We start from the raw sequence: 17611 nt of genomic DNA, 5'->3' as shown, positions 1-17611 counted from the left end.
TTTTCAACTGTTTTGTTCCCTCTGAGCTAACCTTTATTGATGCCTGAAATAAAAATGGAAAATACTGGAAATACTCAGTAGGTCAGGCAGGGTCTAAGGAAAAACAGTTAAAATTTCAGGCCATTGGCCCTTCATCAGAATTGCCAACCTCGATTTGAGTCCATTGATTGTTTACCCCTTGGCAGATCTGCATTTTGACTGTACCCCATCTTTTGTTCTGAATTAGCAAATGTATTTCCTTGCACTTCATTGTGCTATGCATTTCCCTTTGTTCCACCATTTAATCTATCCTGTACTTTGTTCAAATGTCCACTTTTCAGGGACTGCAGCGTCTCAAGAAAGCGGCTGGTAAAGGGTGATTATGGATGGGCAATAAATGCTGGCCTAGCCAGTGATTCCCCCTTCCCATAAAGGAAGAAAAAAAATATTAGTGCCAAGATGGTGTTTTACATACCTTTTGACTGTGGGAGGATTGCAGCAGAGTCTGTCTTTGCCCATCATCTCAATTTAGAGGGGTGTTTGGGAATACCTTTTTGAGTTCAAGGGTACAGTGTTTAATGGGTGATTTGGGGTCACCTGCCTGTTATAAATAAATCTGTCCCGATTTTCATTTCCAGTTTCTCCACAAGGACAACGGTAGCCTGTTTATTCGACACTGTGTCTTTCTAAATAACACTTTGTCCATTGTCGTGTTATGATTGCCTGAGGATATCGGAGGGAAATTTTAGATAATATTTATTCCCTTAGAACATAGAACATTACAGCGCAGTACAGGCCCTTCGGCCTTCGATGTTGCGCCGACCTGTGAAACCACTCTAAAGCCCATCTACACTATTCCCTTATCGTCCAAATGTCTATCCAATGACCATTTGAATGCTCTTGGTGTTGGTGAGTCCACTACTGTTGCAGGCAGGGCATTCCACGCCCTTACTACTCTCTGAGTAAAGAACCTACCTCTGACATCTGTCCTATATCTTTCTCCCCTCAATTTAAAGCTATGTCCTCTCGTGCTAGACATCACCATCCGAGGAAAAAAGCTCTCACTGTCCACCCTATCTAATCCTCTGATCATCTTGTATGCCTCAATTAAGTAACCTCTTAACCTGCTCTCTAACGAAAACAGCCTCAAGTCCTCTGCCTTCCCTCATAAGATCTTCTCTCCATACCATTCTGGTAAATCTCCTCTGCACTCTTTCCAGTGCTTCCACATCCTTCCTATAATGTGGCGACCAGAATTGCACGCAATACTCCAAATGCGGCCGCACCAGAGTTTTGTACAGCTGCAACATGACCTCATGGCTCTGAAACTCAATCCCTCTACCAATAAAAGCTAACACACCGTACGCCTTCTTAACAACCTTCTCAATCTGGGTGGCAACTTTCCGGGATCTATGTACATGGACACCGAGATCTGTCTGCTCATCCACACTACCAAGAATCTTCCCATTAGCCCAGTACTCTGTCTTCCTGTTATTCCTTCCAAAACGAATCACCTCACACTTTTCTGCATTAAACTCTATTTGCCACCTCTCAGCGCAGCGCTGCAGCTTATCTATGTCCCTCTGTAACCTGTAACAGCCTTCCGCACTGTCCACAACTCCACTGACTTTAGTGGCATCTGCAAATTTACTCACCCATCCTTCTACGCCCTCCTCCAGGTCATTTATAAAAATGACAAAACAGCAGTGGCCCCAAAACAGATCCTTGTGGTATACCACTAGTAACTGGACTCCAGTCTGAACATTTCCCATCAACCACCACCCTTTGTCTTCTTCCAGCTAGCCAATTTCTGATCCAAACTGCTAAATCACCCTGAATCCCATGCCTCTGTATTTTCTGCAATAGCCTACCGTGGGGAACCTTATCAAACGCTTTACTGAAATTCATATACACCTCATCAACTGCTTTACCCCCATCCACCTGTTTGGTCACCTTCTCAAAGAACTCAATAAGGTTTGTGAGGTACGACCTACCCTTCACAAAACCGTATTGACTTTCTCTAATCACATTATTCCTTTGCAGATGATTATACATCCCATCTCTTATCAACCTTTCCAAGACTTTGCCCACAACAGAAGTAAGGCTCACTGGTCTATAGTTACTGGGGTTGGCTCTACTCCCCTTCTTGTTGTGCCCCGTGTGTTTTTTTTACTTTCTCTGCCAGGAAATTATATAACGGCAGGAGTAGGACATACCTAGTTATGACATTTCAGCTGTCAGGAATTGGGAGGTGACTTGAAGGACGGGCTGTTCTTTCTTTGCCTGTCAGCAATCTTGTATGCAAGTGATTGGAAATGAAAATTGGGACTGATGCACAGCGGGTGGCCTGACATGGGCCAAAGTCAAAATTACTCCCCCCACACTTTTTAACAAAAAATTCATAGCTCAGGGTTTCAGAGGCCAAGTTCAGTGCTTAGATAACTGTTCTGGCTGAGGTAAACAAACTCATCACTGATTCGGGAATTAACCTTGTACTCTATACATGCTCAATACCGCAGTGGATTCATACTTAGCTGATCAGTAAGCAGTCATATCTATATATTGAATTGGCCATGGAAGCAAAGGTCCACGTTGATTCTGATCTGTCTGCCAGTGCTGCTGGTTAATGTACTTGGTACTGATATTGTATTGCGTCTCCTTTTAAAGGCAAACGGATGCAAGTTGAGCTCTCCAAGAGTCGGCTGCGGATGCAACCCGGGATGGGCGAAAAAAACGGCTGTTTCCGCTGCGGTAAAGAAGGCCACTGGTCTAAAGAGTGTCCCAAAGATCGCGGTGGTCTCGATGGCAATTTTGATGGCGGCTTCTCACGCGATTACATAGATCCCTATTCGATGACCGCGCGGCCTATAACCGGGTACGGAGAGCGCCCTCTTTACGACGAGCGATACGGGGTCGTCGATTACTACGAGAAGTATCGGGCAGGAACATACGGAGCCGTGGGAGATCCTTACGGACGGGCAGCTCCTTTTTCGCCACTCGGCACTTCCCTGCGAGATCGTATCGCCGCTGCGGTAAATCCATATGAGCGGCGGCCACTGACGACTCCCACTACCTATTTTGGTCGCGACCGGAGCCCTTTAAGACGTCCACCACCCATGCCGGCCTTGAGCACTGGATATGGGTTTGAGCGCACAACAGTTTCTGCAACTGTGTATGACCCTGCAAATTCGGCAGCAAGAGATCCATACGCTACAGCTCAGTACTCTGCAGCTCAGTACTCTGCCGCGCAGTATTCTGCCAGCCAGTACTCTGCCGCCCAGTACTCTGCCGCCCAGTACACTGCTGCTGCCGCAGCTGCCGCCCAGTACTCTGCCGCCCAGTACTCTGCATACTAACTGGAAAGGTGAGGTTGATTTATCTATGATAAGGCAGTCAGTATTCTCATTAGTTATAGAAACGTCTACCTCATTCAAGCACTTATAAAAAGGAGTTACGATCAATCCTACCCTTTTTGCATGTATCTTATCCAGATCCCTGCCACTTGTTTTTGTTTTCTGCCCGGTGTCGAGGACCCGGGTTCGATCCTGGACACGGGTATGACCGTGTGGAGTTTGCACATCCTCCCTGTTTCTGCGTTGGCCTACCCCCACAACCCAAAGATGTGCAGGGTAGGTGGATTGGCTATACTAAATTGCCCCTTAATTGGGAAAAGAATATTGGAAATGTTTTTGTTTTTTTTGTGCTGGGGGGGGGGGGGGGTTACCATCATTGTGATTGATAATCTCTAAATCACACTGCTAACAAATCCACAGATAAAGAGTTTGCACTTGCCTGGTGTGGAAAACACACACTTTCCTTGTGAGGACAGAACTAATGTGTAGTTTGCAAAGTGCTAAGGTGGAAGAAACCTGAAATGTCCATAGAGGCACTGCTGGATTTTGGTTAGATAAAACTATAATGTGCTACAATAGAGCACTAGTATGCTTCCTGCTGTCTGTCCAACTAATCTAAAGGCTAATCTACTCACCAGTCTTTGCATGGTTATTTGGAATAAAGTAGGAGCAATACCAGACTCTGGTGGCAGTTCTGTTAGTAGACCAGACTGGCCAGCCAAACATTAGGCCTGCTTTAGGGTACTGTGGACCTCCTGGTTCAATCTGAATCTTCCATTGCCAGGCACATCTTGGAGGAAACCACTCCGTAGAGACAGAATTATGTTTCCTTTGTTCACTCGAGTCAGTGTGCAACTGATTCTCAAGTTGAGAAAACTCCCATGTAAAGAATAATGGTGGCCTATTGTGCAGGGCAGCCAAAGGTTAGAAAGAGGATGAACAAAGGTACGCAACATTGGGCTGTAGTGGTTAGGTGAGACTAAGATAATGCTTTAAAATCCTGTAAAGAAAGTATTTGATTGTGACTGAGGGGTTAGGTAGAGTAATAGTGGGTTAAAAGGAACCAGGAGGTTTTTAGAAGCACATATTGGCTGTTGGCCTATTTGTTCAGAATTCGACATTTCTCCGCAATTGAGCAGTACCTTGTTTAACAACTCTCCACGATGCAGTTTATTCAGCATTTTTAATCCCTCCATATGTAGGTTGCTGAGAATAAGAGCCAGTTAATCTGTGCACTTTAAAGTCCAGTCGTGCCCATGCTCAAACATTCCAACAGTTACTGGATTGCAGTCAAACACATGTTCCCTGATTGATATTTTAAAATGTTCCCTCTTTTACAAACACAGGAATTCCAAGGTCAGCTGGAGTGCTCTGACTTCCAGTGGGGTGAGATCAACTTACTTGGCACAGAGCTGGGAGAGACATGGAACCTCCTTTCCCTAAATAGCTCAATATTATAGTAAAGGACTTGAGCCATGCGAGGCAGTGAATAATGCGCATGTGGCCACATTAATACTTAAGAGAACAAGAGAGAAGTAAAACTTCGAGGGGTGTGCAAAATACTGAGAGAAGTAAAACATGGGGGGGCGGGGGGTGCAAAATACTGAAAAGCTTTTCCCAATTCGCTTCTGAACAGGTAAATACTTGGCTTTATAATTATAATCTCTCTCAGTTAAATGGATGTGCATATGATACTGATTTTCTTTGGGATGGAGGGGTGTCCAAATCAAAGAAGATCAAAACATAAAAGTTACTGGGAACCTGAAATTTAAAAAATACGTGTGCTGGAAACCCACAAGTTTACAAATCAGTGGCCTAAAGCAAAATAAAGGAGTGAATATCTGGTGGATGTCAGTTTTAGGCTAGTAGACATTAAATAGGCAAGCACAGTAGCGTGAACTCACTGACCAGAAGGTTCGGAGCTCAGTCCTTGTTTTGTGTGGGGTTTGTTGATCTCTAGTATGGCACTGTTAAAGGAACTTCAATTAGTTTTAAGTGCCCTTGCAATAAGGGAGGAGGTGGAGATGCTGCCCTCTTTCCCCCACCTCCCCACTGCTTGATGGTAATCCAGTGCTTCTGCTGGAATGTGTTGCAGCTGTTTGTGCAGAGTCTGCATGTTCTCCCCGTGTCTGCGTGGGTTTCCTCTGGGTGCTCCGGTTTCCTCCCACAGTCCAAAGATGTGCAGGTTAGGTGGATTGGCCATGCTAAATTGCCCTTAATGTCCAAAAAGGTTAGATTGGGTTACGGGTATAGGGTTGAGGAGTGGGCTTAGGTAGGGTGCCCTTTCCAAAGGCCGGTGCAGACCCGATGGGTCGAATGGCTTCCTTCTGCACTGTAAAATCTATGAAGGCATGTCAAATTAGGCTTTTCTGTGGTTGAATGCCATACCAGCACTTGAAATTTAGGCTTGCGTTTGAACAGATCAAGGAACAGATAGTAATCCTGAACTGTGCTGCAATAAGACTCGTGCCCCAAGCAGTTGAACCTCGTGCCAATTTCAGATATCTCAAATACAATTGATGCTCCCTGATTCTGAGCTGGAAGGTGTCTTGCAGGTGGTGTATCTGATGGTTGGGAACTGTTTTTTTTTAGCCCAGTGAGAACATGCTTAATGTCCAAACCTTCATTCTGTGCTGTCATTTGTTCGCCAAAAAAAAAACACCTGGTTGTTGGTTTTACCTAGTGGTAGAATCAAAACATCCGAGTGATTTGTTGCCACTTGTAGCAGGTAATGGGTCAGCAATCGGTTCATTGATTGGAAGTTTCAGATATGTTGCAAGTTGATGCCAAGCAGACTTTGTTAATTTCACACATTACCGGCTGATGGTCATTTCACTTTCATTGGTTTAAGCTAGAGCGCTGTTCAGAAGTGTTACCATAACCGTGACACTAAATGTTTGAGGTGCCACTAGATCCAGGTCAAATCTGCTAACTTGGTACAGCCTGAACCTCCGTCTGGGACCCATGTGACCGAGCTACTCACTGGGTTAACACGCTAAGCTCCATGCAAATTAACTTTATGAACTGGGGAAATGGAATATAGGCACTCATCATATTAATTAGCAATAATATGCCCACCTCCCTCAGCTCAAGTATTTTTAAAAGGAAGTCACGTTTGTTGTTGGAATCTCTTTGCATTCCTTAACTGAACCACTTCCTGTAGAATATTCATGTACTGAGAAATGGTACTCTTTAAAGATTAACGGTCTCTCCTGCAGACGGTGTCTGGGAAAATTGATCACAGTTGTGCAGCAGGACTTGAACATTGGAAAATAGGTGTTTCGACTCCTTTCTAATTGCGCCTGTCACTATTGGTGTATATGTACTGCAGGATGGGTTCTAATATCAGTAATCCAAATTGGTATGTCGTCCTGTCCTGTGTGCTGCTGCCAATTATGTGCAACTGCCAATTATATATCATGGCTCTGAATAGATTTTCTGGCTGGCTTCGGGCAGGGAATGGAGCCCAAATCGTGAGGTGCCGTGTTTTAAGTGGTGTGCACCCATGCGGTGATGCGTTGAAAGGCCTGTTTTTAATCAATCTGCAATGTCCCTTCTTTCGCAGGTTTGCTTTGCATCGTGACGAGAGCCGCGGGTCCCTTGGTACGTGCAGAAACTCGGGTCATATGTTTTGCTTATTGGTTTTAGCGTGGAAGATATTAGCGAGACACTAAATCTAAGTATCGGTGTTAATTAGCTGCTGATTCAACTATCTTCTCAACAAACTGCCGACCAAGTATCTTTTAAGTTTTTTTTAAGTTTAATTTCTCTTTCTGGGTTGTTGCTTTGTGTTTGGTGGGAATGGCTCATGTAATTGTCAGTCGTTTAAACCTGAAGCGTTTGGATTTCCTGTAATATGATTTACAATAAAAGATGAGTATTCAGCCTGAGCGTGTTGCGTCCATGTGAATCTTCAATATTGACCCGGTGGCCTGTGCAGATACTGTGCAGAATAATTATCTCATTTATTTATAAACAATTTCAATTGGCAGTATGTGCTTGGCCTCTGGTCTGTACGTGAGTTTGCTGTACCAGATCGCCTGATTTATGTCAGGTGCAATTTCAGGAACCGGGAACATTGTTGTCTTGTCTGACAAGGATGTTTATTTTTCACAATTAATTCCATCTAATTGCCCCACCCTTTCATCCCTTTTACTTTCAGCAATCCGTTTACCTACCTCATGATCCATTGGCTATTTCAATAATGGTAACTGAGAAAAATTAACTGCCTATCTATTACTTATTGCTAGGAAATGACTTCCTCATAAGCATGTGCGTGGATGTTAGACAGGTGCAGAATATGCTTGGCTACAAAATCACCCACTATTGATTAATCTGTCAACGCAGTCTGGACGTGTGGGTGAAGAATAATTACTTGGATACATGGAACAGTACGACAGAAATAATCAATCCCTTCAGCAGAACAAGGAAGGTGAAATGGGAGAGGAGAGTGATTAATAAGTTGTTGCGAGATTCTTAGTGCTCTTCGTAACCTAACACTACAGTGCACTTCCATTAATAAGCTGTTCTTCCTGAGGAACTAAAACAACATTGTGTGTTCAATGAGGTGAAAGATCATAAAGTAAAAACTATTTTGTTTTTAATGTGCACATTGTTAAACTCAATTTATCTTTGCTATACTTTTGATATATTCAAATTGTACACTAGCCTTCAAAATAATAATCTTTATTGTTGTCACGAGTAGGCTTACACTGCAGTGAGGTTACTGTGAAAAACGGTTATAAAAAAAACAAAATAGATGCTGAACATCTGAAATTACAGAAATGTTGGAGACACACAAATCAGGCAGCACCTTTGAGGATAAAAGTTAGGCTCATAAAATCAAACTTCCAACAAATATTTTTTTCAAATGCATGAGTGAGTAGTGTGCAAGCTTTGCATCATATAATGTATAAAAGTTGATTTTGATTGGAACAATATGGCTTAAGTTGTTTTTGGCAGTGGGTGATTTTGAGATGATGCACCAATAATTTAATTACCATCCTTTTGAAGAATGGAGGAATGCTGAGTTGCTGTCTTTCTATTTTGTTTATAGATTGGGGACAGCAGGTTAGGCAAAGGGCATTGGGAACTGTTCTAACTGGTATATGGCATCACTGAATGCCTTACTGTGTTTGGACACTTATAAATTAATTTCTCATAACGTTTCTCTGCTACTCTACCAGAGCGGTTAACCATTTAAATTGCATCTTAGTTTTCTAGATCATGGGGAAGAAAATATATTACATTTATGCTTGCACTTGCATAATGGTTAGAATTGGTGTATGTTCCCATGGAGGTAAATTAAAAGCTCACTTACACCTGAAGGTTCTATCACAATTTATTGTTTCTGTGTTTATTTTATGAATTAAGTTGCTTTGGAAATTTGTTGGCCCTAAAGCTACGCTTTGGAAGAATGGGACATTGTAAATTGTGTTCTCTCTTTGTTGACTTTCCTTTTTAACTCTGCTGTCATCAACCCTCTCCTCAAAACCTGAGACCCCCTTCACCCATGCAAACAGCCATCCCATCTTCAATTTCCATTTCATCTTCCAAAGTCCTTGAACATGTTGTTTCAGCCCAGTTCCATTCCCATCCTTCCAGAACTCCATGTTTGAGTTCCTACAATCCTGCTTTGTGCTCATGCCACAGTACCGAAATGGCTCTTGTTGAGATTGCAACTGTCATCCTAAGTAACTGTAACAAAGATAAACTTCCCCTTCGTGACTTGTTTGCAGCAGTTTTTAAAAATATATTTAGTGCCCATTTTTTTTTTCCAATTAAGGGGCAATTTAGCATGGCCAAACAAAGGACAATACAGCACAGGAACAGGCCCTTTGGCTCCACATAGCCTGTACCGGTCATGATACCAACCATTGCAAAAACCCTCGGCACTTCTGCGTATCCCTCTATACCCATTCTATCCATGTGTATGTCAAGATGCCTTTTGAACGCAGTTAACGTATCTGCTTCCACAACCTCTCCTGGCAACGCGTTCCAGGCACTCGTCAGACTCTGTTTTAAAAAAAAAACACCTGCCTCGCACATCTCCTCTAAGCTTTGCCCCATGGACCTTAAATCTATGCCCCCTGGTGACTGATGCCTCCACCCTGGGAAAGAGTGCCTGCCCTTCCACTCTGTTCATGCCCCTCATAATCTTGTAGACCTCTATCAGGTCACACTGCAACCTCTGTCTTTCAATGAAAACAGCCGAAGTCTATTCAGCCTCCACATAGCTAACATCTTCCAGACCAGGCAACATCCTGGTTAACCTCTGCACCCTCTCCAAAGCCTTCACATCCTTCTGGTAGTGTGGTGACCAGACTTGTGCGCAATATTCCAAGTGTGCTCGTACCAAGGTTCTATACAACTGCAGCATGACTTGCCAGTTTTTATACTCTGTGCCCCATCCAATGAAGACGAGCATTCCATATGCTTTCTTGACTACCTTGTCCACTTGTGTTGCCACCATAAAGACCTGAGGACCAGCATGTCCAGATCTCTATATTCCTAAGCGTTTTACTATTTATGGTATATTTCCTTCCTGTTAGATCTACCAAAATGCATTACCTCACATTTATCCGGATTAAACTCCATTTGCCATTTCTCTGCCCAAGTCCCCAACCTATCTTATGTCCTGTTGTATCTTCTGACAATCCTCAACACACCTAACCTTTGGGTTGTGGGGCTGAAACCCATGCAGACACGAGGAAAATGAGAACATAAGAACTAGAAGCAGGAGTAGGCCACCTGGCCCTTCGAGCCTGCTCCGTCATTCAGTGAGATCATGGCTGATCTTTTGTGGACTCAGCTACACTTTCCCGCCCGAACAACATAACCCTTTATTCCTTTAGTCATCAAAAAATTATCTATATTTTTCTTGAAAACGTTTAATGAAGGAGCCTCAACTGGTTCATTGGGGAGGGAATTCCATAAGATTCATAACCCTTTGAGTGAAGAAGTTCTTCCTAAGCTCAGTCCTAAATCTACTTTCCCTTATCTTGAGGCTATGCCCCGTAGCTCTGCTTTCACCCGCCAGAATGTGTAAACTCCACACGAACAGTGACCCAGGGCTGGGATTCAAACCTGGGTTCTCAGCGCTGTAGGCAGAAGTGCTAACCACTGTGCTGCATGCCACCCACCTTTGACACAGTTGATCACATCCTTCAATGCCTCTCGCTGGGTGATACTGCTCTCACCTGGTTTCATTCTTATATATTGAATTTACCCAGAGAATAATTGGCAGTAACTCCTATTCCTGTGTCATGACGTCTGATGTCACCCCACTGGATCTGTCCTATTTTCCATCTACATGCTATACATTGGCGTGACATCATCTGAATGCACAATATTAGTTTATATATGATGATACCCAGCTCTACCCTACCATCATGTATCTCCGCTGTTCCTAAATTATCTTACCTTGGGCTAAAAGCTAATCCAATTTATTGAAGTGCAGTTGACAGAATCAACAAGAGAAGCGTTAGCAAACAAAAAACTATAGGGGCCTCACGGTAGCATGGTGGTTAGCATCAATGCTTCACAGCTCCAGGGTCCCAGGTTCGATTCCCGGCTGGGTCACTGTCTGTGTGGAGTCTGCACGTCCTCCCCGTGTGCGCGTGGGTTTCCTCCGGGTGCTCCGGTTTCCTCCCACAGTCCAAAGATGTGCGGGTTAGGTGGATTGGCCATGCTAAATTGCCCGTAGTGTAAGGTTAATGGGGGGATTGTTGGGTTACGGGTATACGGGTTACGTGGGTTTAAGTGGGGTGATCATTGTTCGGCACAACATCGAGGGCCGAAGGGCCTGTTCTGTGCTGTACTGTTCTATGTTCTATATACAATGGTATTTGGGCCAGATGCCCTGGAGCTTAGTCAATGAGTTTGAAGGTATGTCTTAAAGTGGGTGAGAGATTTGGGGTGGGGGGTGGGTAGGCCTTGTGGAGGAATTCCAGAGTTTGCGGCAGAACTGACATTTTAAAACTAATTTTACTCAAAAGCTAACGGCAATATTTAAAACAAGGGAATGAATGTGAAAGATGAGGGCACTGAGGGTGGAGCAATTAAAATTTGGGATGCGCAAGAGGCCAGAGACAAAGAGCACAGATATCTCTGAAGATTGTTGGATGGGCATGGGGAACAGGAGGCCGAGGAGGAATTTGAAAATATGGCTGAGGATTTTTAAACCGATGTAGGTCAGCGAGTACAGGGGTGGTGGGTGAACAGGACTTGATCCGAGTAGGGATAGGGCAATAGAGTTTTGGTTGAACCCAAGTTTATGAAGGGTGAGACATGGGAAAGCTGCCAAGAATGTATTGGAATTGCAAAATCTAAGGAATCGAAAAGGTATAGATAATGTTTTAGTAACAAGTGGTGAGGTTCTACAGGGGTCATGGTTAAATCAAGCAAAATTGTTTTAAGATTTCTCACCTGCACTTTAAAACAAAACTTTTCTTGGGATATGGTCATTGCTGGCAAGGCAGCATTCTTTGCCCATCTCGTTGCCCTTTAGGTGGCACAATGGCAACGGTTCTCTTAAGTTATTGGCAATGGGTTTTTTTTTTGTTGGGGTGTAGGTGGGCAGCAGGGTAGCATGGTGGTTAGCATAAATGCTTCACAGCTCCAGGGTCCCAGGTTCAATTCCCGGCTGGGTCACTGTCTGTGTGGAGTCTGCACGTCCTCCCCCTGTGTGCGTGGGTTTCCTCCGGGTGCTTCGGTTTCCTCCCACAGTCCAAAGATGTGCGGGTTAGGTGGATTGGCCATGCTAAATTGCCCGTAGTGTCCTAATAAAAGTAAGGTTAAGGGGGGGTTGTTGGGTTACGGGTATAGGGTGGATACGTGGGTTTGAGTAGGGTGATCATGGCTCGGCACAACATTGAGGGCCGAAGGGCCTGTTCTGTGCTGTACTGTTCTATGTTCTAATAGTGAGGCTATTATTTATTGCCTATTATTGGTTAGACAGTAGTTGGTGGATCTGATGTTTGACACTTAATGGAGCACTTAAAAGGCAGCCACTTTGATGTGAGACTGGAGGCACATGTAGGCCAAACTGGAATCTTATAATAATGTGACCACTTCCTCAGCACATTGCTTGCTTTTATTTCAAGATTGTTGACATAAATGGGTAGAGTACTGTATCTGTTTATAATTTTGACCACCGCCAATGAAGGAACAATGATTATATGTTTAGAAAGATGTCAAACATGGAGAGGAACATGGGGGTGATGGTGTTCATGTTGCTTGCGCTTAAACTTTTAAGTAATGGCTCATGGGTTTGAGAGGTGCTGTCAGAGAAGCCTCCCCATAATCTGTAGATTTTGCAGTCTTTTTACATTTGCGAGGTCATTGGCCAAAGAAACCTGATGGCTGTAGCAATGTGATTGGATATAATGTCTGAACTTTGCCCTGTGCTGGATTAGCATTCCATTGTAAATGAATAATATTTCAAATTGAATAAAACCATTAGGATTAAAAAAAGAATAAAGCCAGCATGTAGATCTAGCTGCATCTGACTTCATGGTACCATTAACTCTATAAGATGTGAGTGGCAGTCTGTTACTTTTGAAAAAGATAATTTTCAAGGATGATTACATGCCCAGCGGGAATTGGGCAATAATAACTTTTAACGGAGCCTAAAATTAGTGTGGGTGCATGATCTCATACTGGCAGACGGTTTTGGTTAAAATTACTCTTCTAAATGTTGCATCCCTATCTACATCTCGAAATAACTGCTTCATACTGGGTGTGTGCGTCCTGCAAATATTAAACTCTTTAATGAAGGGTATGTAATTTCTCATGAATTGACTGGGTAAAAACAGTTCTTGAATATTGTGCTGTTTGCGATTTTGTGTCTTGATTTTTCTGTATTTAGTCATGAAATGTAACAGGACTTTTTGGCACGTTACCAAACAAACGCTTTTCAAAAAAAACAAGTTTATTGAAAATTTTCATTATAAACAAAATAATATAAAACAGTTAACCCAAGTTACAATATCAAAGAACAAGACAAACAAGCAAAAGCACAAATTAACTTAACCCCACAAAACTAAACTAAACCCCATGACAACTGGCGGTTACTCGCACTTTAAAAAAGGAAATTAATGGCTGCCACTGTAGGTAGACCATTTCTCCCAACCCCCTGATTGTCCTCTTAACCATCTCGAAGCGTTAAGAAGGAGGTCCCCAACCATGCTGAGGCACTGTGCGGAGTAAGATTCCTCCACCAGACCGGAACTTGCCTCTAGGCTATTAATGAGGCAACGGTGAGGACATTTCGGGAACACTTTCATTTTAATAGTCTGAACTTGCCAAGGACCGTAGAAGGTTGCCCCACTTCTTTAAGTCAGATTTGACACCATTAACCTGATTGCCCAATTGTTGATCCTGGATTTCCTGATAATGAAAGCTAGATCTGGCAAGGTGAAAAGGTAGCTTCTTAACCAAATTCAACTTATACCCAGGGAAGGAGCCAACTCCCAAGCCGCTTCATTATCTCATCCATAGTGGATACTGCCTTCGTAATGTAAAAAAGCAGATCATCCACGTATAAGGATGCCCTACACACCACCTCACCCCAACTTGACCCCTTCACTTACGAAAAGACCTCAGCGCTATGGCAAGTGGTTCTCTTGCCAAAGCAATCAGGAGCCGATGGACATCCCTGCCTCGTGCCCCTATTCAAGTGGAAAAGTAGCCAGAATTCAATGCATTCGTGCGAACACGAGCAGTGGGGGCCCTATACAATAAGTGAATCCAGGATATGAACTTCTGTCCAAATCTCCCAAGAATCTGAGATATTCCCATTCTAATCAAAAGCCTTTTCAGCATCCAGAGAAACAATCCCCTCCGGTTCAGGGGGAGAGGACAACATTTAACAGACGGCATACAATGGCCAACAATTGCCGACCCTCTGTGAAGCCTGTCTAGTCTTCTGAGGTCACCTCTGGGAGGCAGGGCTCCAACCGCTGTGCCAGCACTTCAGCAAGTAACTTATTGTCCACATTTAAAAGTGAAATATGTTGTTATGACCCACACTGTTGGGTCCTTGTCTTTCTTAAGGATCAAGGAAATAGAGGTCTGTACAAGTGTAAAGGGCAACGGACCCCAGAATAAGGCATCGTCAAACATATCTAAAATTAGGGGTACCAATTGCTCCACAAACTTCTTATAAAACTGAATGGGAAAGCTATCAGGGCCAGGACCTTTACTTGTCTGCATCAACCCAATGCATTTCATAATTTACTCTGGGCTCAACAGGGATTCCTACTCTTCGCTTCTCCCCCTCCACAGTTGGGATGGATGATCCCTCCAAAAAAATCAGTCATGGCCGAACTCTCAATTGGGCTCTGATGTATAGAGATCCTGATAAAAGGTTTCAAAAGCTGCATTGACCTGAGGCGGGGCGGAAACCAGGCTACCACTAGGATCATGTACCTGTAGAATCTACGGCAGGCTGCCTGCTGTCTCAGTTGGTGACCTAAGAGGTGACTGGCCTTCTGCTCATGCATAAAATACACGCCTTGAATGTCGTTGATAATTTAAATTGAGTCTGCAGTTTTTTCCTACTTGCCAATATTTCTGGGGTTGGGGCAAGTAAGCACTGGTGGTCCAGCTCACAGTGGAGTCCATTAGCTTCTGCTACTCCGCCCTCACCGTCTTTACCATGTGCACTTTAGGAAATTATCTCCCCCACTGCAAAACAAATTAATTAATTAATTAAGTAGAGATGGCTGTGCAGGCGATATGCTGTAGCTGCATGATGTGGGAGCAGGCAGATCCCATTGTATGCTGCAATTACCACATCTGCAGCAAGTGTTGGTTGCTTGAGGAATTTAAGCTCGAGAGTTAATGAGTCTGAGCTTAGACACTGCGGCACATCCTTGAGTGGAAGAGTTACCTGGACGCTTTGTTTAAAGAGGTGGTCACACTCTGTAGATTAAGTACCTCAAATTCGGTCACTGGTCAGGGATAGCAGGGTGTGACTGCAAGTGAGGCAGGTCGAAGAATCCTGAATTCAGGAATGGAGGACCCTCCGCTCTTTCTTTTTTTTTTAAATAATTTTTATTGAAGAAATTTTTCAAAATACAAACATTTTAACCCCCCCTACATTTACATTTAAATTATGACAACACTAAGTCAAACCCCCCTACTTAACAAGAAAAAGAAAAAAGTCCCCCCCCCCCCCCTACTCGCGCGTCCCCCCCCCCCCCCCCCCCCCCCCCCCCCGCCGGCGAACCGACAGTCAGACCAACTTATCATTTCTAGCAGCGTCCTCGGGCAGGCCTTGCCCGTGCCACCACCGCTACCGTACTTCCTTCGTCTTTGTCCCCCCTCCCCTCCCCTCCCGGGTTGCTGCTGTCACGGCCTCAGTTTCTGTCTCTGATCCAAGAGGTCTAGGAAGGGTTGCCATCGCCTGAAAAACCCCTGCACCGACCCTCTCAGGGCGAATTTGATCCTTTCCAATTGGATGAAGTTTGCCATGTCGTTTAACCAGGTGTTAACACTCGGGAGGCCTTTCGTCCCTCCACTGAATCAGGATCCTCCTCCGAGCCACCAAGGACGCAAAGGCTAATATTCCAGCCTCCCTCGCCTCCTGTACCCCCGGTTCCACCCCAACCCCGAAGATCGCAAGTCCCCATCCTGGCTTGACCCTGGACCCCACCACTCTCGACACCGTCCCTGCCACCCCCTTCCAGAACTCCTCCAGTGCCGGACATGCCCAAAACATATGTGCATGGTTCGCAGGGCTTCCCGAACATCTAATACACCTGTCTTCACCCCCGAAAAACCGACTCATCCTTGTCCCCGTCATGTGGGCTCTATGCAGTACCTTAAATTGAATGAGACTTAGTCTCGCACATGACGACGACGAGTTGACCCTCTCCAGGGCGTCTGCCCATGTCCCGTCCTCTATCTGTTCCCCCAGCTCTAACTCCCACTTATCTTTCAGCTCCTCTACTGGTACCTCCTCCACCTCCTGCATAATCTTATAGATGTCCGAGATCTTCCCCTCCCCGACCCAGACCCCTGATAGCACCCTATCACTCACCCCCCTGTCGGGGAGCGCGGGGAACCCCGCTACCTGTCGTCTGGCAAATGCCTTCACTTGGAGGTACCTGAACGTGTTCCCCGGGGGGAGCCCAAATTTCTCCTCCAGCTCTCCCAGGCTCGCAAACCTCCCCTCTATAAACAAGTCCCTCAGTTGTCTAATACCCGCCCTCTGCCAGCTCTGGAATCCCCCTCCTGTGTTTCCCGGCGCAAATCTGTGGTTCCCTCTTAGTGGTGCCCCTATCAGACCTCCCACTTCCCCCCTGTGTCGCCTCCACTGCCCCCAGATCTTGAGGGTGGCCGCCACCACCGGGCTCGTGGTATACCTCGTGGGAGGGAGCGGCCATGGTGCCGTTACCAGTGCCCCTAAGCTTATGTTGCCGCAGGACGCCCTCTCCATGCGCTTCCAGGCTGCCCCCTCCCCTTTCATCATCCACTTTCGTACCATCGATGTATTTGCCGCCCAGTAATATCCTGAAAGGTTGGGTAACGCCAGCCCTCCACTATCCCTACTCCGCTCCAAAAAGACCCTTCTAACTCTCGGGGTGCCATGTGCCCACACATACCCCATGATACTACTCGTTACCTTCTTGAAAATGGCCCTGGGGAGGAAGATGGGCAGACACTGGAACAAAATCAAGAACCTCGGGAGGACCGTCATTTTAACTGACTGCACCCTCCCTGCCAGCGACAGCGGCACCATGTCCCACCTCTTAAACTCCTCCTCCATCTGTTCCACCAGTCTGGAAAAGTTCAACTTGTGGAGGGTCCCCCAGTTCTTTGCCACCTGCACCCCCAAATACCTAAAACTTTTAACTGCTCTTTTGAAGGGGAGCCTCCCAATTCCCTCCCCTTGGTCTCCCGGGTGTATTACAAAGACCTCACTTTTCCCCAGATTTAATTTATATCCCGAAAAGTCCCCGAACTCCGCTAGTATCCCCATTACCTCCGGCATTCCCCCCTCCGGGTCTGCCACATACAACAACAAATCATCCGCATAGAGCGAGACCCGATGTTCCTCCCCTCCCCTTGTCAGTCCTCTCCACCCCCCTGAACCCCTAAGGACCCTCCGCTCTTGACCTTGTGCAACATGTATGAGGGACTTGCTCCCTGTGCAGATGAGGAAAAGGACTGTAGGGAGGATGAGCTAGCCGACACCTGCTCTGCGGTACAGGAAGCTATTCGTGGGGGAGCAAAAAGACGAGTGGTAGTTGTTGGCGATTCTATAATTAGGG

At 45.2% G+C, this 17611-nt stretch overlaps 1 protein-coding gene across 15 annotated transcripts in view; it reads left to right on the top strand.

Annotated features, from left to right (window-relative positions):
- The window catches only part of LOC119976714 (RNA-binding protein 4B-like), a 173057-nt gene that overhangs the window by 26953 nt on the left and 128493 nt on the right, over window positions 1-17611 (top strand). The window contains exons 3-5 of one of the 15 annotated variants that reach the window (XM_038817434.1): window positions 2647-3262; window positions 3323-3343; window positions 6898-7220. The exons of 11 other annotated variants lie outside the window; for them this stretch is intronic. In XM_038817434.1, coding sequence (XP_038673362.1) covers window positions 2647-3262; window positions 3323-3335 — 629 coding nt within the window. In that variant the 3' untranslated portion in view covers window positions 3336-3343; window positions 6898-7220. Of the gene's footprint in view, window positions 1-2646; window positions 3344-6897; window positions 7221-17611 lie in introns of those variants that run through there. 3 more of the 15 variants (XM_038817433.1, XM_038817432.1, XM_038817436.1) reach the window with 3 other exon arrangements.

This window comes from Scyliorhinus canicula, chromosome 13 (assembly GCF_902713615.1).
Source record: "Scyliorhinus canicula chromosome 13, sScyCan1.1, whole genome shotgun sequence".
In the NCBI taxonomy this organism is placed as follows: Eukaryota; Metazoa; Chordata; class Chondrichthyes; order Carcharhiniformes; family Scyliorhinidae; genus Scyliorhinus; species Scyliorhinus canicula.
This window is presented reverse-complemented; position numbering and strand designations above follow the sequence as displayed.